This window comes from Cetorhinus maximus, chromosome 7 (genome assembly GCF_964194155.1).
Source record: "Cetorhinus maximus chromosome 7, sCetMax3.hap1.1, whole genome shotgun sequence".
In the NCBI taxonomy this organism is placed as follows: Eukaryota; Metazoa; Chordata; class Chondrichthyes; order Lamniformes; family Cetorhinidae; genus Cetorhinus; species Cetorhinus maximus.
The window spans coordinates 43,968,750-43,991,223 of NC_135885.1; the positions used below are offsets into that span (position 1 = coordinate 43,968,750).

General features: G+C 41.1%; 1 protein-coding gene across 3 annotated transcripts in view; it reads left to right on the forward strand.

Moving 5' to 3' along the window:
• atp8a2 (ATPase phospholipid transporting 8A2) overlaps positions 1-22,474 on the forward strand; it is a 624,855-nt gene that overhangs the window by 237,944 nt on the left and 364,437 nt on the right. For all 3 annotated transcript variants that reach the window (XM_078545400.1, XM_078545401.1, XM_078545402.1), the window contains 6 exons: positions 3,128-3,233; positions 6,112-6,194; positions 6,611-6,660; positions 7,569-7,638; positions 10,076-10,160; positions 13,180-13,319. In XM_078545400.1, the coding sequence (XP_078401526.1) occupies positions 3,128-3,233; positions 6,112-6,194; positions 6,611-6,660; positions 7,569-7,638; positions 10,076-10,160; positions 13,180-13,319 (534 nt within the window). The remainder of the gene's footprint in view (positions 1-3,127; positions 3,234-6,111; positions 6,195-6,610; positions 6,661-7,568; positions 7,639-10,075; positions 10,161-13,179; positions 13,320-22,474) is intronic.

Sequence of the window (22,474 nt, forward strand, 5' to 3'; positions counted from 1 at the left end):
AATTTAATTGCTACCAAAATAGTTCTGTACCTGTTTTGCACTACTCCCATCTTTCTAAATTGCATGCTATAGTCAATTTTCTAGATTTGTTGCTATCTTCAAGCTTCAGTTAGTACCTTACTCATATTTATAACTACATTTTTAATTATAGCAAACACTATTGCTTTTTCTGAACTTGGGTTACAAACACAAATTAGCAGTACTATGTATTCACAAGAAGATTATCTAAGAGCTCCTGAAGTGAGGGGAGTGGGTTGAGTTCAAACTGCAGTGTTTAAGTAACCAAGCTGTATCTCAAATGAGAGAGTTGACAGGACAGTAAATCTAGAATGTAAATTGAGATGTGGAGCAGCCAGGACTGTTGCAAATCCTTGTTTCCTTTGTGGGGTGACCTGTTCCTCAGCAAGCTCCTTAACTGTGTGTGACTGTTGTTAAGAATCTATATTTTCAAAAACTATGTGTTTATTAAAAATTGGAAGGACATTAGAATATCAGGACACTTTCTTAGGAACTGACCTGGAGTTTTTGGGTTATAAGTTCACCTTGGACTCTGCGCAGCCTGCCTTTTCCAAGAAATCGCATGACTTAAGCTAAATGTCCACCTGAAGCACTTGTGGAGATAAGAGCTATTTGCTTATTTGAACTTCAATTACTTTAATTGCTGGAGAAAAAAAAACTTCTGTTATTTTTAAAAGGCAGGGGCCCTGGATTTTCTGGAAATCGCCTGACTGAAATGAGTTTTATGCTCTGAACTTGATTTTTTGGACCCAGTTTTTGGGGAATAAGCCAAGAAGGAAGATGCCCTAACTCACTCACTCCCTGCCTTGCCTGAAATTCCATGTGTGGTTATCAACCTCCAGCCAGAGAATCCTAATCTCAGTATAACTTGTCTACATTTGGAAACTTGAAAAGCTGAGACGAGAGAGAGAGATCCCAAGGATTGATTTGGCTCTATTCTCCTCCACGCCGAAGCTCCTTTGGAAAGAAACGTAGAAAATAAGTGCAGGAGTAGGTCATTCCGCCCTTCGAGCCTGCTCCGGCATTCAGTATGATCATGGCTGATCCTCTATCTCAATGCCATAGTCCTGCTTTCACCCCATACCCTTGAAGCCTTTAGAGTCTAAAAATCTATCTATTTCTTTCTTAAATATATTCAGTGATGGCCTCCACAGCCTTCTGTGTTAGAGAACTCCACAGGTTCACCACACTCTGAGTGAAGACGTTTCTCCTCATCTCAGTCCTAAATGGCCCACCCCATATCCTGAGCCTGTGACCAGTGATCAGTCTCCGCACGTAGGAAGACCGGATCGACAGCTCCAAAACCCTTCGAGCTTTATCCTTTTCCATAAAGTTTTCCAATTGGCCTACCCCTGCTGAGACCTTATTTGTTTTGTGTGTGTGTTGGGATTTAAAAGGGGTAGATAGTTACACTTCCGTAATACAAATTGTATGTTAACCAGTTTTTGCAACTTGTTTCAAAAAATAAGTTTTATTACATCATAAATCAATCATGGTGAGTTCGTTGAGAGAATCCTGGTTAAAGTCTCTCTTATTCTGGTTCTAACAATAGTGAAAATAAACATTTGGCCATTTTGATGAGTGACTTAAACATTTACACTTGTGGTGCAACCTGTGAGGTTAGAGAAACTATGTACTCCTCCCATCCCAGTCATGACACTGTGTACACGTGTACTTCCGATTTAGTGTTGTTGAAGAGTATTTTCTGCTTTGATGCCAAGGTACCAGCTCTAACTCTGTAATCAGGTTTCAACCTGCCTCAAAGAGGAAAGGAACATAGGAACAGGAGTAAACCATTTAGCACCTTGAGTCTGTTCCTATCATTCAGTAAAATTATGGTAGATCTGCAACCTAACTCCATATACCTACCTTCACTCCTACACCCTTTAATTCCTTAATCGATCAATATCGATTTTAAAATTTACAATTAATCCAGTATGAATTGGAAATAGTTTCTCCCATTTTACCTTATTTGTTCCCTTACTATCTTGAAAACTTCAATAAAATCTCCCCTTAACCTTCTAAATTTCAGGGAAAGCAACCCTAGTTTGTTTAATGTCTCCTCGTAGCTTAACTCTTGGAGTTCTAGTGTCGTTCTGGTAAATCTGTGCTGCACACCCTTCAACGTCAATATATCCTTCCTAAGGTATGATGCCCAGAACTGGTCTAACCAAGACTTTGTATAACTATAACATGACATCTACCCTTACATTCTATTCCTCTAAAGACAAAGGCCAGCATTTCATTAGCTTTTTTGATTATTTTCTGTACCTGTTCATTTCTTTAATGATCTCTGTACTTGGACCTCCACTGTTTTCTCGCATTTCACCATTTAGAAAGCATTCTACCCTTTTTAGGTCCAAAGTGGATAACCACATATTTGCTTGTGTTGAAATCCATTTGTACAGTCTTGCCCATTCACTTAATCAATTACTATCGCTTTGTAATTTTACGAAGCTTACAATACCGCCTCTTTGTGTCACTGGCAAATTTGGATATATGGCTTTCTATCCCATCATGTAATTTGTTAATGAATACAGTGAATGGCTGAGGTGCCAACACAGATAGTTGTGGGACACCACGGCCCAAAATTTCCCAACTTGAGATACCTGCCCTGATCGCCCAGATCTGACTCTACTAGTCACATCCTGCCAATTAGAGTACCTGCCCATTATCCCTACTCTGTCTCCTTCTGTTCAGCCTACTTCCTAATCAGGTGAATAATTTGCCTTCAATTCCATGAGAAGGCAGTCTAGCAGCACTTGGGTTTGACAATGTATACCATTTTCAAAGTACTTGGGGGCCCACTGGATCTCTTAGGCACTGTAAATTTACCTGGAGCTGATATTAAGGGTGAGTGTGCTGATGTTCCTGCCCATGTGAGCTAAGCATTTAAATTTCAAGAGCACCTATGCACAGGCATAAAACCATGCAGATTGACAGTTGCACAATAAATACAATGATGCTGTACTGTTAGTCGGAGCAGTGTGGATTCTCAATAGTATGTGAAATTTAAACATGTTTATGATCAGATGAATAGATTTGAGATTGCAAGGCAATATAAATGAACATAAAGTAGTTCACACCGATTATATGTGTTTCATTTCAGCCAACATCTGCCGAGATCCGGGAATTTCTCATTATGATGGCAATTTGCCACACAGTAGTTCCTGAGAAAGATGGCAATGACATTAACTACCAGGCTTTATCTCCAGGTGAGATAACTGGAATATGTTTGTGAGAACTGCGAGTAATAATTGTAGAATCAAGATAAATGCATAGTGGAATCCATGCCTTCATTTATTGTGCACCAGCTCCTTGCATAGTTTTGGTGTACTTCAGTGGAATATAATGACTTAAAAGAGCCACAATCCTGAACAATGCCTTCCTTAGGAGTCCCTCTTACAGCATTAAATCAGAGTCATGCAATGTGTTTCATTTGCTTAAATCCCGTTTTATGTTTCTCTCGCACAAATGCACAGACATCTCTCAACTGTCTTGACTCTACAGAGTGGGTACCAACTTGTCATGTTTTCTCAGCTGGCAAGCAGAATTCTCCTCTATGTTTTGTTCCTTTAGTTGCTCTGGTAGGTTTGTGCCGGGGAGTTTCAGGGCGGTGTGCACTTCAGTTAGTGCTCCATGGCTATGCACAAGCATGTTTTATCCGGAGTGCCATTGGCTAAACTCCCTACGGTTGTATGCAGTGTGTGGCTTTATTTGGGTACCTGTAGCATTAGTTTTAAGCTGTGCTTGATCATTTCCTGGTCCTATTTGTTATCTCCTAGCCGTAAACTGTTCACAGCTGGCTGTTCCACTGTAATGTATGCCTCAAAAGCTGTCATTTGCACTGGGGATTAAGCAACAGGGTTCGATACATCACAGGCAGGAATTACTGACAAATCAGACCTTTAATCCATCAGATGCAGGAACTGATTTTTATCTTTGTGTATTCATTGAGTGTTTAATTGATTTAAATTCGAGTGTTTTAGATATTTGTCATTTATGACTGATGACTTTGAATCATTGTGATTCACAGTGCATCAGATCTGCTGAGGTAGTCAGTCTGGTTAAATGTAATGCTTGTCTGTCCAAATCTATTGCACATGCTTAGGCAGCTGGTAGTCCGTTTCTGGGAAGTTAGATCATTTCAAATCTCAAAACAGATAATCAAGAAGATGCTGGGCAAAATAGACCACTGTTTCTCAGTAAATCGTTGCTCAGGTAAATATCGTATCACTGTAATACAAATCAGTGGAGATGATTGTAAGGTATTAATTCCGTATTGGGAGTTCTGATGTTTGTAATTGATTTTCATATCAGCATAGGCATAATGCTGGGAAAATTCTAGTTGCAAGCAACATAAATGGGGCATTGTCTCATGAGCTCTCTCTGTCACGTGAAAAATAGGGGACATTAAGGTATGCTTTTTTCTCTTTGCTCCTCGTGTTTCCAGCACTTTTCTGATGTGCTTCTTTTGTTTCACAGCCTGCCTGGCCTTGGAATTACTGCCTGACATAATTTCCATTGTTCGTCATATATGTGTGTGTGTCTTCCAAATAAATAATTGTTTGTTACCATTGCATAGAGCACAAACTGAATGTGGCCAAAGTGGATTGATGTGAGTGAAAGAATGAGAGTACCGATATAAGAAGTGAAGTGGTATTAGAAAACATGATTTGGTGCTGCAGTGATACCAGATTTATTGAGCAACAAATTAATGAGAAATAGGAATCTGTGTAGCCTATCTTCTCAATTATCTATTTTGTTGTTCACATTCATTCATGAGGTTATTGCAATGTAATTACAACAAATTGTATTTATCTGGTGTCTTTAATATAGAAAATGACTCAATGTGCATTGGAGGGGAAATGGATTTGGAGCAAAAGTTGAAAAGTTAGGAGAGAAGGCAGAAAATAGGGAGGATGAGATAATGTTTTAGGGGAGTAATGGAGGAAGATAGCAAAGCAGGAGGATTTGTGGAAAAAATAAGGCTGGTAGAGCTGGAAACTGCCATCAGTGAAGGGAGAGGGAATGCACAGAAAGACACAGTTTTGGTGGCTTGTAGGCTTCAAACAGTAATATAAAACTAGAGGATGTTGCAGAAGTCTATGGAGATGGAGACAGTGGAAGTCAATGAGATAGGGTGTGGAGCACTGTAGTGCAAGGTATCAATGTTGGAATTTTGAACCAGTCTAGTCAGTAGAAGTTAGAGCTTGGGCAGGTCAATATGGAGCACATTGATCATGTCTAGTGAAAGAAAGAACTCACAGTTTATAAAGTCTTTGTTCATAGGATGCCCAAAAACTTTAAAGTCAGTTAATTACTTTTGTATTGTAGCAAACTGTGGTTATGTAGAGCAACACAGTGACTAATTAATGCAGAGCGAGGTCCATAAACAGATATCTGTTTTTGGTGGTTTTTGTTGAGGTATAAATATTTGCCAAGGCACCCAGAACACACCCCAGTTTTATTTTGAAGAGTGCTGTTGGAACATTTACATGCACCTGGCAGACAGACAGGACCTCAGTTTAACAATCACCTGAAAGACAGAACCTCTGATAGTGCAGGAATCATTCAGTACTGAATTACCTGGAAAAACTCAGCAGGTCTGGCAGCATCGGCGGAGAAGAATAAAGTTGACGTTTCAAGTCCTCATGACCCTTCATGAGGACTCGAAACGTCAACTTTATTCTTCTCCGCCGATGCTGCCAGACCTGCTGAGTTTTTCCAGGTAATTCTGTTTTTGTTTTGGATTTCCAGCATCCGCAGTTTTTTGTTTTTATCATTCAGTACTGCACAGGAGTATCAGCCTAGATTATGTACTTGCATCTCTGGAGTGGGAATGTTAAACACAACCTTCTGTCTCAGAGATCAATGTTGCTACACTGAGCTAAGGCTGACAGCAGAGATGATTAAACAATGGATATAGGTGAAGGTGAAGTCTGGGAGGAGGCATGCAATGTTTTGCAGTTGGAGGTAACAGTCTTAGCGATAGATACAGGAAAGATCACCAATTGATTTTTTTACTATTAATTATGGTGGTAATCCTACCTGCTTATTTGCACAGCTGCTGACAGATGTACTTTTGTGCAGATGAAAACTCATTGGTAAAAGCCGCAAGGAAGTTTGGATTTGTCTTCACTGGAAGAACGCCTGATTCTATATTTATAGAAGCTGTAAGTAAAACTATTGATTGTCTTTGCTGGAGGTTGGATGGCTGGAGCGGGTGGGGTTTGATGGTGCATGTGCATTGAACATTTTGGGATGGGGTAGGTTTGATAGGCTTGATGGATCAGTTGGACTTTTCCTGTCTATGTTCATAAGTTCCCTAGTTATTGATTGGGGTACTTTATTTCACGCAATGAAATGTTTATATATTTTCAAGATTTGCTATTTATTTAAGAACTGAGGAACTGTGTTTTCAATTTTTCGAGAAATATCTACGTGAAATATTTAAAAATGCATTATTTGTTTTGCCAAGCGTTGAGTGTGTTTTGATTGCTAAGGTTTACTGAGAATCACCAGTATGTATCTGAGAAGTTAAAATTGCAAGCCAGACAAAAATAATTTGTTTTTATTTCTCATTTACCAGATGGGAAAAGAGCAAACCTACAAACTCCTTAATGTTCTGGAATTTTCCAGGTAGTGTTTCTCTCATTTAGTACCTCACAATGACCAGTCACATTGAAGTAACTACATGGAAAAAAATATTGCATTTATAATGTACCTCATTATGGCATCCAATATCTTCATACAATGAATTACTTTTATGTGTGATAATCATTGTGTAGGAAAAATAGTGCAGATTGGGCCAAGAGTATAAGATATTTGTTGAGATCTGAATTTAACTGTTAATTATGAAAATAATGGTTCTTAATTTCTCTTTACCTGTTTATATATGAGACTCTGTAGTGGACGCCCTTGATCAAGTCTCAGTTTGAGAGAATGAAATGGGGCTGATTCTTAATACAATATTAGGGTAATGCAGGCCAAACCTTCTCAAAATTGACCTGTGGCTGCTTGTGAGTTAAACTTTGTTAGATTTTGAGCTTTTAAATATTTCCAGGTAGCTTAACTTAAACTTTTAAGTGATCATTTTTAACTGGTCAGTTCTTTAAATTTCTAATATTTTCAATTTTGGCACTGTCATGATAGCCTTGTCTGTTATGAAATGTGATTTTTGCTCCTGTATGATCTCTGGTAACACTGAGCATTTGGAACAAAAGTTGGAATACGTTCATACATCTTTATAACATCCTTATTGTAGGTAGAAACTGCAGACTTTCTGTGCTTACTTTTATTGTGTCCATATTTTGGGTTATTCTTTTGAGGACAGACACCAGTGGTGTGCTCTGTGCAGTTGAGGCTGATAATGTGCATAGTGAAAAATTAATAATTGTAATGTAACATCACCCTTATCAGTTTGTAATCCACAATCACGAGCAGCAGTTATTTTTCTGAGAAAGCAGAATCATGTGGCTCAGCTGGTGTATACTATTTTTATTCACAATTGTGTAAAGGGAATTTGCTTTTGTTTTTCCACCCAATAGTGCCAGGAAACGAATGTCAGTTATTGTTAAGATGCCATCAGGAAAGATCCGACTGTATTGCAAAGGAGCAGTAAGTGTTCTGTTTAACTTGTTCGACCACGCAAAGAAATGGCACAAATTTGTAATGCTGTACCCAACTCTGATTACCATTTAGTTTTTTTAAAATAGTGTTTATTTGAACACATTTTGTTTTCATGGAGAATTCAAAGCACTTGTGTGTGGTGTAAATACTGTGTATATAGCCAATTATCGCTCCATCAGCCTCCTTTTGATCATCAGCAAAGCGATGGAAGGGGTAATCGACAGCACGCTCAAGCGGCACTTGTGCAGCAATAACCTGCTCACCGCTGTTCAGTTTGGGTTCTGCCAGGGCCAGTCAGCTCCTGACCTCATTACAGTCTTGGTCCAAACATGGACAAAGGAGTTGAATTCCAGAGGTGAGGTGAGAACGCCTTCCTGTGACATCAGGGCAGCATTTGACCTAGTGTGGCATCAAGGAACACTGGCAAATTGAAGTCATTGGGAATCGGGGTAAACTCGCCACTGGTTGGAGTCATTCCTAGCCCAAAGTCACCATCCGACTTGGAACTATATAGTGGTTGTTGGAGACCAATCATCTCAGTCTTGGAACATCACTGCAGGAATTCCTCAGGGTGGTGTCCTATGTCTAACTATCCGTATACAGCGACAATCAGGCTTGGGCTGAAAGGTGGCAAGTGACAATCCAGCCACACAAGTGCCAGGCAATGACCGTCTTCAACAAGAGAGAATTTAACCATCTCCCTTTGACAGTCAATGGCATTACCATGACTGAATCCCCCACAATCAACAGCCTTGGGGGTTATCATTGACCAGAAACTGAACTGGAGCCATATAACCATATAAATACTGTGGCTACAAGGGCAGGTCAGAGGCTGGATATTCTGCAGTGAGTAACTCACCTCACCAAAATGCTGGAAATACTCAGCAGGTCTGATAACAACTGTGGAGAAAGAAACAGAGTCAATGACCATTCACCAGAACAGGAAAAATTTAGAACTGTAATAGGTTTTGAGCAAGTGAAGTCACAGAATTGTTATGGTGCAGAAGAAGGCCATTTGGCCCATTGTGTCTGAATGGGGAACAGAACATAAGGGGAGGTTCCTGATAGGGTGGAGGACAGGAGAGATTAAGGGCTGGATTTTCATAGACTCAGCCAGACTCTATTGAGGGGTGAAAATGTAAGCCGGGGCCCAATTCCAGGATTCCCGACCCCATTCTTGGGGCTTCAGGGTTTCAGCAGTGCTGTTTAAGGTCCAGATGCCACATTTAAAGGCAATTCAAGCCAGGGACATTATTCTTGCTGTCTGAGAGGAGGTTTTGGGAACTGCAACTACTGACTCCACCTACCACCTGGATCCCTGCAGCTGCTACCCTCTCTCTTCCCCTCTCTTTCTTCCTGTCTCTTCCTCCACTGTCTCAGCCCCTCCCTCCCTCTCTCTCTTTTTCTCTCTCTCTCTTTCTCTCTCACTCTCTCTCCCCCTTCCCCTCTCTCTCTCTCCCCCTTCCTCTCTCTGTCTCTCCCTCTCCTACTCTGTCTCCCAATCTCAGTCATCATTTTCTCCTCACTAATGGTTGAGCAAAGCTCCCCATAGCAGAAAAAGCAGTTCCTACTCATTCCAAATCCACCAGGATCACTATCTTGTCTGCTGCATGCCACTGTATCTGAACGAAAGCGTTTCTCATTTGCTGATGAGTTAATTGGAAAAGTACACTTAATTCTGGCGAGGTTGCCTTTTAATTAGCATGCATGGCATACAAATGTATTAAAAGAGTTTCCCTAAGCTTAGCCTCGGGAAGCTCGATCCGCCATCATTCCACAGCCAACTTAATCCTGTAGATTCATCCCGCCGTCGTGAAACTGACTTTTGACCTCCAGCACAATTATGTGCCCCCGCCTGCCTCCCGGGAACTTCACAAGATTCCACCTGTGACTTCAGAAGAGAGGGACAAAACAAATTTTAAAAATATCACCTTAGATTAATTGTTACTATTTTCTTCCTGATGGAGAGCCAGAGAGTTCCTGTCCATTAGCGGTATAATTTTCTATATGTAGCTTGAAAGAACAAATGAATCCCAGTACTCAAAAACAAAGTAAATAGACTGCAGACTTGCATGCATACAGGTCAGAGGTCAAATATTTCTATGCGCCTTCATCTTACATAGCAGAACATTGGGATTGCCTGGTTAATTATCATTATAGTTGTTAAAAGCTGCACCAATTAATGTGCCATTGTCTTTTATTGGCAGAAATTGCCATTTGTACAGTATTTTTTCTTTATTATTTGACTTTTGACGATGCAAACCCTCAATCTGAGTTTTTCATCTGCATGGATAACAGTTTTCAGTTAGATTCCCTGGATACCAGATAATAGTTCCCATTTTCAAAGCAGGTCATCTTGCATTCCTACAGAATTTAGGTAAAATACTTAAAAGATGAAACAAATGAATGTTTTGCTATTTAACAGGATGATGCCATTTTTGAAAGACTTGCTAAATTGTCAAAACACAGAGCTCAGACATTAAGTCACCTTGAACAGTTTGCTACTGAAGGTAAGAAAACTCTGAAATAATATGTACTCTGATGTAGATGAACGTTTGACCACAACCAGCCATGGAATAAAATAGTGGCAAAATTACTCTGATCAACAAACTAAATGTTGGTTCCTTTTATTGCCCAATATGGTGAGTCAGTATTTACAATTACACCAGTTTCTACATTATCAGAATCTCAACTTCCTAAATTGCAATTCTGTTAAGTGTTACAGATGTTTTATATTTTGGCAAATATCTAGAATATTAAATGTTCCTGAGACTGCTGGTCAATAAGGAAATTGCTGAAAACAACCTTGAGACTGTTAAATTAAGCATTATTTTGTTGTTACCAATGAGGCAGCTGAACTGGAACCCCCTGCTGATTAAACAGCTTGCACATGGTGTCCTTTTAATTCAGGTGCTTATGTGTTGCAAAAAAACGTTTTTTTAAATTAATTTATGGCTTTTTTTTATACATTCATGCCCTTGGGAAGATGGTGGTTAGCCACTGTCTTCATGAACTGCTGCAGTTCATGTCATGGCACATCCACAGTGCTGATGGGGAGTTCCAGAATTTTGATCCAGCGACACTGGAGGAATGGCGATATGGTTTCAGTTCAGGATGGTTTGTGACTTGGAGGGGAACTTGCAGGTGGTGGGTGTTTCCATGTATCTGCTGCCTTTGTTCTTCTAGGTGGTAGTGAAGGTGGGTTTGGAAGGTGCTGTTGATGGAGTCTTGGAAAGTTGCTGCAGCTCATCATGTGATCTTAAAATGCTGCAGCTGAAACTGGCTCCCTTATCCTGACACTTTTGTGGGTTCCTATATTACAACAGTGACTAAACCTCTGAAAGTACTTAATTGGCTGTAAAGTGCTTTGAGATGCCTGGCGGTTGTGAAAAGTGCTATATAAATGCAAGTCTTTATTTTTTACAATTCTTGGAAACACAAAGGCGAGCAGCCTTTGGAGGGAGGGCAGTATGTGTGTGGTTGTTTACATTCCTGTTGCACAAATGTGAATTTGCATGAGCGGGTAATAATGCTGCATAATGGAGACGTCTGTCTGACTTCTTTTCTTCAGTTATATCCATTTTTGGATAACATGATGAGCTAGGAAGTAAAGAGGAGAGAGAAACTGCCATATGCTGCTTTCCCAGTCAAAGCATTCAAGCATAGCAGTCAGAATCTTGTGGAACCAAAACAGCTTTCCCTTGCACTTTTTTTTGTGTACGTGTTCTCCCATATTTGCTCTAGCCTTTTATGTTGCTCATGTACTCTCTTTGACTTCACAAGGGGCTTCAGCTGCATGCTGGAGAGCTGGCGAGAGCCCCGCATCACCTCTTTTTCAGGAAGGCCCACTGCGACTCGTGCCAGTCAGCCTTGACAGGCAGCAGTGGACCTTCCCCCAGGATCAATCACCCAGGAGTGGAAATCTCACCTGCTGAGAGCAACCAGCCAGTCAGAGGCAGGCAGCTCTTCTGTGCTTAGCAGCGCCACCAGGGAGACAGTGGCAGCTGCCAGTATAGTGTCCAGCCAAGGCCTTGAATCATGGAGGAACCCAGGCCACCAGGCGAGTGATGGCGTGAGGATGGGAGATGGGTATTGTGGGGTGGGTGTGAGGGAGTGGGATGGTGAGGGTCATCAGCAAGGGCAGAGGGCTGGCTCTCTGCAGGCTCCCCCGTTCCTGATGCCCGGTCTCTCAATCAGGCACTGAGCGCCATTGAACAAGAGACCAACCCCTCCACCATCCGGAGGGAGCAAACAAACACAGCAGGGCTTTCCTGTTGTGCTTCCTGCTGATAAACGCCTCCCTGCTGCTGGATTAATGCCAGCTGCGACAGGATGAGGCCCTAAAGTGGGCATTAATTGCCCACTTAAGGGCCTCAATTGGCAGCGGGGCAAGAAGGCCTCCACTGGCCTTCCTGTCACAGACTTAATCAGGATGGAGGTGGAAAGGTGACTGAGTCCCCACCTGCCTGAGTAAATGACCCCCACCACCAAACTCGACACAGGGGAGGGCACAAGATGCTGCCCAATAAGAAGGAGAAAGTAATTATTGAAGTGAGAAAAAAAATGTGAGTGAGAGAGAGTGTGCAGGAGCAAGCTCAGAAATGAGTGGAAGGAAGAGCTGATTTGTTTTAAATAAACAAAGATAATTTCTCCCTCCTGCCCCTCCCACCCTCTCGCTTGCTTTATGGCACATCAGTCATTGAACTGTTGCTGGTTAGTTAAAGAGCACTGTTAACTGCTGAAACAAAAGCCTAGCAGTTGGATGATGACAGATTTTTTTAAAACAGTTTTCCCTTGCACTTCTTTTTGTGTACGTGTTCTCCCATATTTGCTCTAGCCTTTTATATTGCTCACGCACTGTCTTTTAGGTTAGTTGTTTTTGCTCTCTCTTCCCCTTAGTAAAATAATTTAATTTACTCTCTGGGCAGGATTTTGTTTTGGGGTTAAGACCATTTCAGTGTTGGAGGCCCGATGTGATTTTTGAACAGCTGGCTCTCCAACCCTGAGAGATCAATAGTCCCGCCATTAAAGGTAGTAAGAGAAAGTGGGTGCCTCGAGATGAAGCCACCTTTTGCAGACTTTATAACAAAGATGAATTTGGCCATCTAACAGAGGTGGCCACAGGATTGGGGGTTGCCGCCTGCATGCGTTGGCAAGGATTTGGCTGTGCACGGACTTCGACTGCCGACTGGAAAATTCAAGTTGTTATCGTCGTCTCCCAGTGTCCTTATTAGACCCTTTAGAGCCTTAATTGACTTCCAGCTGTTTTCAGACAGGTAGCTGTGCCTCCATGCTCACCCCCAACTATTTACTTCTAAAATGGGCTGGAGGTGGGAACATGCAGGGAAACTGGCATTGGAGAGTTGCGTGCCAATTTCCAGCCCTCCAGTCTCCATTTTTGCATCTGACACAGATGAAAAATTCCGCCTTCTGTGTCTCAAATTGAGTTAGGTTAGGTTCACTGCACAAAATTATCTCCTTAACTGATAGTTTAGTATTTAGTGTTGAAATGGTTTTATTTCTTTTCAGGTTTAAGGACATTGTGTTTTGCGTACACCGATGTGGAACTGGACGACTACAAGCAGTGGACACAGATTTATAACAAAGCCAGCATAGCTCTTCAGCAGAGAACCACCAAGCTGGAGGAATGCTATGAACTCATAGAAAAGGTGAGATCTGATTACTGCTGTGTTACATGTGCCACAGTTGTGGACAGAGCCTCAGTACTAATGCACTGGGAAGGAGAGAGATACTGTCCTGACCCTTCAGCTGTGTCCCAATTAAAGTGTAGATCTCACTTCACTGGCTAAAACCCAAAAGTGAATTTGCTGATTAATTTTTATTGGATCTTCCAGCTATAGATGTGCTGAAGAAATGTCGATAAGTTAATTTTTAGTTTGAGCCAGCTTCACTTGCCAGTGCCACTGAATGGCAGCAACAGTGTATGAGGATGAAAGGCCTGAGGGAAATTTGGTTGATTGTCTTCTTGATTGAGGAATGAAGGTTACTTAAAGGAGGGAGATTTTCTTTTTTAGAGAGGACAATATAAATTTTAAATTAATTGTTCTGTCAGAGCTTACTACTACATTTCATTGGGTTGGTAATGTGTGTAGCATAGACACAAAGAATATTTTGATTGCATGGAATGTGCATCAGAGAAAAAAAACATGCCAGTGTTTATACTCCACATGAACCTCCTTCCACATTCTCCATCTAACCCTATCAGCCTAACCTTGTGCTTTCTCACTCAAATTTATCTAGCTTCCCCTAAATGCACCTATGCTGGTCACCTCAACTACACCCTGCAGTGGCCAGTTTCACATACTAACCACTCTGGATAAAAAAGTTTCTTCTGTATTCCTTTGTTAGATTTATTAGTGCATATCTTGTAGCTCATAGTTTTGGTTTCTCCCACAAGGTGAAGCATCTTCTTTATGACTACCTGAACAAACCCTTGGTTTGAGGACAAAGAAACAACAACAGCTTGTAATGATATAGTGACTTTAACTTGGTCAAAAAGCTAGGTTTTAAGAAACATCTTAAAGGAAGGAAGAGATGTAGAGAGTCAGAGAGGTTTAGGGAGGGAATTCCAGCGCTTAGGGCCTAAGTAGCTCAAGGCACAGCCAACAATGGTGAAGCAGTAAAAATCGGGGAAGCTCAGGAGGCCAAAATTAGATGAGTGTGGATATCTCAAGAGTTGTAGGGCTGGAGAAGATTACACAGATAGGGAGGGGTGAGACTATGGAGGGAATTGAAAACAAGAGTGAAAAAGTTGAAGTTAACTAGGAGGCAGTGTAGATCAGTGACCAAAAGAATGATAGGTGAATGGGACTTGGTGTGAATAAGAGCATGGGCAGCAGAATTATGGCTGACCTCTAATCTAGATAGAATTTGGGAGCCTGCCAGGAGTGTGTTACAATAGTCAAGTCTAGAGATAACAAAGATATGGATGAGGGTGTCAGTAGCAGATGAACTGAGGCAGATTCGCCATCAGAAATTGCTCGGGAGAGCAATGGATTTGGTATCAAGGAAATAGAGTTCTCAGTGCGGACCAAAGACAATGACTTTGGTCTTCCCAATACCTAATTGGAGTAGATTTCTGCTCATCCTGCACTGATGCTGGATAAGCAGACTGATAATTTAGTAACAGTGGTCAAGCGAGGTGGTGGTGACTTAGGCCTGGTGTCATCAGCGAAAATGTGAAAACTAATTCCATGTTTTCAGATGGTGTAGCCGAAGGGCAACATTTCGATGAGGTATAGGAGGGGGCCAAGGATATATCTTTGGGGGTTAATGGCACAGGAGTAGGAAGAGAAGCCATTATAGGTGACATTCTGACCACAATTAGATAGTTGAGAATGGAAACAGGTGAGATCAGTTCCATCCACCTCGAGGAGGATGGTATGGTCAGTCAAGTCAAAGGCTGCAGAGAGGTCGATAAGGACAAAGAGGGATAGTTTAGATCTGTCACAATCACATAAGGTGTTATTTGTGACTTTGATAAGAGACACTTCAGTACTGTGACAGGGGTGAAAAGCTGATTGGAGGGATTCAAACACAGAGTTCAAAGAAAGGTGGGCACAGATTTGGGAGGTGACAATTCATTCAAGGATTTGGTGGGGATAGGACATTAGAGAAGGGATAGTTTGTTTGCATGGCTATGCAGTAGCCTGACAGATATTGCACAGACCTTGTTCCGGGATAAATAACACATCTGTATTGTTGCACAAAAACATTTAACAGGATCACACGTTAAAAAGATGGATTGCCCACAGCAAATACATTTTAAAGGGAATATTGGTGATAGAAGGAGAGAGGCACAGTACCTGAAGAGACAGAACTGTTAACAGTATCAGCTAACATGGGACCAGGAAGCAATGTTGGGTGGTTAGTTCAGAGGGATTGGGGTTGAAGGAGCAGGGAAGTGGGTCTCATGGACAAGAGTAGCTTGGAGAGAGCATAAGGGTAAATAGGAGAGAAACTAGAGGAGGATATGAGTTTAAGGCTATGGCAGGGGAGCTGTTTAGGAGAAGTTTGACCTGGTGGGCTGGTAGAAGAGAGACAGCTGGTAGAAGAACTTTAATTGTGGTGATGAAGAAGTCCATGAGCTCCTTGCACTTATTTTTGGAGGTCAGGGTGAAGGAGCCAGGGGAGGGATTTACAAAGATGGTTTGCAGTGGAGAAAAGAAGCTATGGGTTATCTTTGCATTTCAGGATGATCCTGGGATAGTGAACAGTTTTAGCACAGGTAAGAGGAGACCAAAAAATGCTCCGTTAGCCAGCCAGATCTGGTGTTAAATCAGTTGTCTGATATATCCATCCAAGACTGCGTCCCTTGGACTTAAGGAAATGGATATGAGGGCTGTGCTGGGGAACAGCCAAGGTGAAAAACAGTAATGACTTTAGTAGGGACTTTGGCATCCAAGGTGGAAGTGAGGGTGCAGTTCAGCAAATCACTAGCTGCAGAAATGTTGTGGCAAATAGAGGGCCAGACAGGATTTCTTTTAGGTTCCCCCTTCAACCTCCTTTTTCCTAAATTAAAGAGTCCCAGCTCGTTCAATCTTTCCTAATAGTTATAACATTTCAGTTCTGGTATCATCCGAGTAAATCTTGCACTTTCTCTGGTGCCCTTATATCCTTTTTATTACATCTAACCAAGGTTCTTTACATGTTTAACATAACTCTTCTGCTTTTCAATTGTATCTCTCCAGAAATAAATCCTTGTGCTTTTCTGATTTTGTTTCATGGACTCCTTAACCTGCAACGTTACTTTAAGTGATTTCTGTATCTGTATCCCAGGATTTCTTTACACCTTGCAAAATAAGAGTCTAAACACGGGAAGGATTATGTGGCCTATATATTCTTGCTACCAAAAGGCATCACTTCACACTTGTCTGTATTAAAATTAATTTGCCAATTGTATGCTATTCTGCAAGCTTATTAATGCAGTCCTGTATTTTGTCGCACTCCCCTATATTAACTATAACCCCAAATTTTTAAGTTGTACTTTCAATTCCTGAGTCCAAATCATTTATGATAAATGGTACAGAACAGTGGTCCTAACACCAAACCTTGTGGAATACCACTTCCCACCTCTGTCAGCTTCTACTTTCTGCTTTCTGTTCTGTAGCCAGCTTACCGTGCATTCGGCTACTTGTCCCCAGATTCCACACGCCTTAGTCATGAGTCTACTTATTAGAAAAACTTTTGAAAATTCAAATACATACCTATACTGCAATACCCTTTTTCACTTTCTCTATTACTTTTTTTTTAATAATCAAGGTTGGTCAAACATGACCCTCCCTTTTTAATCCTAGCCTGCTACACTGTTATAGTTTTCGTTTCCAGATGTTTTACTATTCCATCTGAGAGCAGAGATTTCACTTTTGTTCCTACCATTGACGTTAAGCTAACTGGTCTGTTGTTCCCTGGACTTGTTCTAACTCCTTTTTTCAGTATAGAAACCGCTTTAACTTCCATCAGTCCTGTGGCACCATTCCCTTTTCTACTGAATTTTTATATTAAAGAAGTTTGAAGCTCCAGAAGTTGTATCTAAAATTACAGGCGATGCTGAGAAAGGAAGCATAGTAAATCATTTTGAAGAGCAAAAGAATCTGCAAAGAGGTTTAATAATGTGGTGGAATAGACAAAAAAAGCAATCAATAGAATTTACTGTTAGTAAATGTGGCATCGTACATTTTGACTAAAATAAAACAATTAATCTTGGGGGTGTATGGTGGTAGAGAAATTGAGTAATGTGAAAGAGCGGAATGATTTGGAGGTACAGGTTCACAAAACCTTAAAAACATCATGTTAAGAAAGGGCATTAAGGAAGATTTATTGTGATGCTGCCTGTGTTTGGGGGAAATTCAAACATAAAGAAAGACTTGAAAAAATTAGAACTGTTCGCATTTGAAAGAGTAGGTTAAGACATGATACAACAGAGGTGTTTAAAATTATGAAGGGGTAGGACAACAGTGGATAAAAAAAAAACAGACTTTCCAGTGGTTGAGGTGTATAGGACTAGGAAATGTGGATCTAAGATTAAATGTATGAAATTTAGGACAAAGTGCAGGAGAAACATCAGTGTCTGAGGCTGGCATTCACTATCACAGTTGGTGATTGAAGTAGGTGAATTTTTAATTATAGGCTAGATAAATGTTTGAAAGAGTAGGAAATAGTGAAGTATAGAAAACAGAACATGCAAGTTAGGATGACTGGTTGTGTGATGGATCTGGACCCACCTGGATTGGCTGCGACAAATGGCTTGCTTTCATGTTGTAATGTCCGTGTAAAAAGAAAGTGTTATTTGAATTATATCCAGCAGAGTGCAGTGTTGTTTAAACTTTTGAAGCTGTGAAAAAAAAACTGTCATTTATTTTTAACTGTGTTATAACATTTAACTGCATGAATGCTAAGTGAAAGAATGAAATTAGAGATTAGTAAAGAAAATCTATTCATATGGGGAAAAGTGAGTAAGCATATTAAGTTTAAAATGCTTTCTTGCTTGTTAATTAACTTTAGATCTAGAAGTGAGTGCTGTTCTTTTTGATAGCTCAGTGAATATATATTGTACTGTGTAGTGTAAGTCACGCAAACTTGAAGCCCTTGATCTTGGTCTGTGCTGAGTTAGCTGTTTTCAGTGGTAGGAATTGACGTCAGTGGCCTGTGACTGCAATAAACCATGCCTTTATTGTAGCAAAATGTACATGGGCAAATTATAAGTCACAGACTATTAAATTTCCATTCTCCATTTGTCTCACTTCCATTCTGTGCAAAATAATGTAATTGCTTATATGAAATAAACTTGAATATCTGTATAATGCTGAAAAAAAGAGACATGCTGTCAAAGCTTTTTGTCTTGCACACATCAGGATAGATGCAAGAGTGCCAAATTTCAAAGGGAACAGCAATTTAAACTGCATGAGAATAGGGGTGCTGACTGAGTGGCAGGTTGGCTCTGATTGGCTGAGGCATTGCCATGGCGAATGCACCAGGGAGCTATTGTCCCTAGTGCTTTTGTTTATTCAAAAAGGTGCAATGTTTGGATATATTCCTTTTGTCTGCAGAGGACAGGCCCCTACATATCAATATATGTAGCTTCTAGCAAGTGTAAGTGAGCTACATTGCGAGCCCAACTGATAATCTTAAATTGGCTGTTAGGCTAATTCTTAGCACAGCTGGGCTATTCAGCAAATGCTGCTCAATTGTGGAATCACATCTAATGTTAGACTTTATGTTCTGAGTTTTGCAAGCACAGATTGGCTGAGTATGGTCAGTAATCTGCCGATTGCGAACAGCTGAAGGGACGTGCTGTTTGAAATGACCCACCAGTCGTTGGAACATATGGCCTACATATCTGGCATCACACCAGCACTGAAATTCATGTACCATATTACTCACTTGTGTGGCTTTTGTCTTGATGGTAGCATTCTGTGAGTGGAAAACACCATACATGTTGCCACTTCATAGTAGCATTGTGAAATGGCTAGCTTCACTGTTACTTGAATTTCTGAGATATTTTACCCTTCCAGTGTAATTTGAGGTACACTGGGCACTTTGCAGGTCCGAAAGTGGTGGCCTTAGGCCCATTTGTGATTATGTGCAATACACAGCTCACTTTGAGCAACAGGTGAAGCTAGCCGTTTCGTGCTGCTACCATGCAGTGGCAACACAAGTGGTGTTTTCCACAAACCAGATGCTACCATCAAGCCAAAAAGGCATTCTGCCCACCTCACAAATGTGTACTGTGGCATTTGAATTACAGTGCCGGTGTGGTGCTAGGCCATATATCCAAAAGACTGGTGGATCATACCAAACAGCACGTCCCTTTGGCTGTTCGCAATAGGCATAGTACTGACTGTCCTCAACCAGACAGTGCTTGCCAAACTCAGAACATAATGTCTTAACGTTAGATGTGATTCTGCAATTGGGCAACATTTGCTGAACAATCGCAAGTGTGCTAAGAATTACACTAACGACCAATTTAAGATTATCAGTCCATAGAACCATAGAAAATTACGATGCAGAAAGAGGCCATTCAGCCCATCGTGTCTGCACCTGCCAAAAAGAGAAAAAAGAAACTAGCCGCTCATTTTAATCCCACTTTCCAGCACCTAGTTCGTAGTCTTGCAGGTTACAGCACTTCAGATGCAGGTCCAGATACCTTTTAAATGAGTTGAACATTTCGGCCTCAACCACCAACTTAGGTAGTGAATTCCAGATGCCCACCACCCTCTGGGTGAAAAGGTTTTTCCTCATGTCCCCTCTAATCCTTCCACCAATCACCTCAAATCTATGCCCCCTTGTAATTGGCCTCTCAGCTAGGGGAAACAAGACTTTCCTGTCTACCCTATCTAGGCCCCTCAATTAAGTCACCCCTTAGCCTCCTCTGTTCTCAGGGAAATAACCCTAGCCTATCCAATCTCTCCTCATAGCTGCATTTTTCAAGCCCTGGCAACATTCTTGAAAACCTCCTCTCCGAAGCAGTTATTTCCTTCCTGAAATGTGGTGACCAGAACTGTACACACAATTCCAGCTGTGGCCTAACCAGCGTTTTATACAGTTCCAGTATTACATCCCTGCTTTTGTATTCAATACCTCACCCAATAAAGGAGAGCATTCCATATGCGTTTTTGACCACCTTGTCCACCTGTCCTGTCACCTTCAAGGACCTGTGGACATGTAACCCAAGGTCTCTCACTTCCTCAACCCCTCTCAATAACTTCCTGTTTATTGAGTGTTCCTTACCTTTGTTTGCCCTCCCCAAATGCATTACCTCACACTTTTCTGGATTGAATTTCATTTGCCTCTTCTCTGCCCACTCAAACAAACCATTGGTATCATTATGGAGTCACAGCTTTCTTCTTCACTATCAACTACGCTTCCAATTATTGTGTCATCTGCAAATTTCCAAATCATGCCTCCCAAATTTAAGTCTCAATCATTTATATATACAACAAACAGGAAAGGCTCAACACTGGGCCCTGTGAAACACCACTGGAAACCGTTTTCCATTCACAAAAACATCCATCTACCATTACCCTTTGATTCCTGTCACTGAGCCGATTTTGGATTCAACCCGCTACCTTCCCCTGTATCCCATGAGATCTCGCTTTCCTGACCTGTCTGCCATGTGAGACCTTGTCAAATGCCTTGCTGAAACTCAGGTAGACAACATCCACTGTACCACCCTCATCAATTCTCCTTGTTACTTCCTCAAAAAATTCTGTTAAGTTAGTAAGACATGAGCTTTCCTGAACAAAACCATGCTGACTACCCTGATCAATCCATGCCTTTCTGAGTGACAGTTTATCCTGCCTCTCAGAATTGTTTCCAATAATTTGCCCACCACTGAAGTCAGACTGACCGGCCTATAATTTTCTGGCCTATCCCTCGCACCCTTTTTAAATAATGGTACAATGTTCACAGACCTCCAATCCTTTGGTACCTTGCATGTATCTAGTGAGGATTGGAAAATGATCCTCAAAGCATCTGCTATTTCCTCCCTGGCTTCCTTCAACAGCCTGGGATACAATCCATCTGGCCCTGGTAATTTATCCACCTTCAAGGATACCAGTCCCTCTAGTGCTTCCTCTCTCACTATGCTTATTGTATTTAATATTTCATACTCCTCCCCTTTAACGAAAAAGTCTGCATCATCCATTTCCTTAGTGAAGACAGAGACAAAGTATTCATTGAGAACCCTGCCCACATCATCTGCATCAACCCACAAGTTACCATGTACATCTCTGATAGGCCCTACTTTTTTCTTAGTTATTCTGTTGCTCTTAATGTACTGCTAAAACATCTCAGGATTTTCTTTGTTCTTACCTGCCAATATTTTTTCATACCCTATCTTTGCTTTCCTAATTTCCATTTTTACGTCACCCCTGTACTTGCTATACTCTAGGCTTTCTATAGTATATTAAGTCTTTTGTGACCTCTCATAAGCTTTCTTTTTCTGCTTTATCTTGGCCTGTAAGCTTCTGGATAACCAGGGTCTCTAGATTTGGCAGTACCACCCTTTTACTTTGAGGGGGCATGTCTACACTGTGCCCATGGAATCTCACCTTTGAATGCCTCCCACTGGTTTGGCATACTTTTTCCTTTTAATACCTGTATCCAGTCCACTCTCACCAGCTCACCTCTCAGCTTTGTAAAATTTGTCTTCCCCCAGTTTAGAACTTTTACTCCTGTTCTATCATTGTCTTTTTTCATAACAATGCTAAATCTAATTATATTATGGTCACCATCTCCAAAATGGTCCCCCACTGCTATTTCATCCACTTGTCCTGCTTCATTTTCTAAGACTAAATCTAGAATTGTGCCCCCTCTCATTGGGCTTGTTACATGCTGGCTAAAAAAGTTCTCTTGAATTCAGTTCAAGAATTTTGCGCCCTCTGTTCCCTTCACACTGTTCGTATCCCACTTGATATTCAGGTAGTTGAAGTCCCCGGTGATTACTGCACTCAGAAATCTGTCTACATAATTGCTCTTTTAACTCCTTTCCACTATTTAGGAGTCTATAATACACTACTAGCAGTGTGGCTGCCCCTTTTTTATTTCTGAGCTCAACCATTATGGCCTCATTGGATGCTTCATTTAGCATATCATCCCTCCTCACAGCTGTAATTGATTATTTAACCAATAATGCTGCACCCCCATCTTTTTTATCCCCCTCCCTAACCAGCCTGAAAATTCTATATCCAGGGATGGTGAGCTGCCATTTTTGCCCCTCCTTGAGCCAGGCTCGCAGTTCAGCTCCCTTACATTTGCTAGAAGCTACATATATGCATATGCAGTCAAAAGGAATATGTCCAGA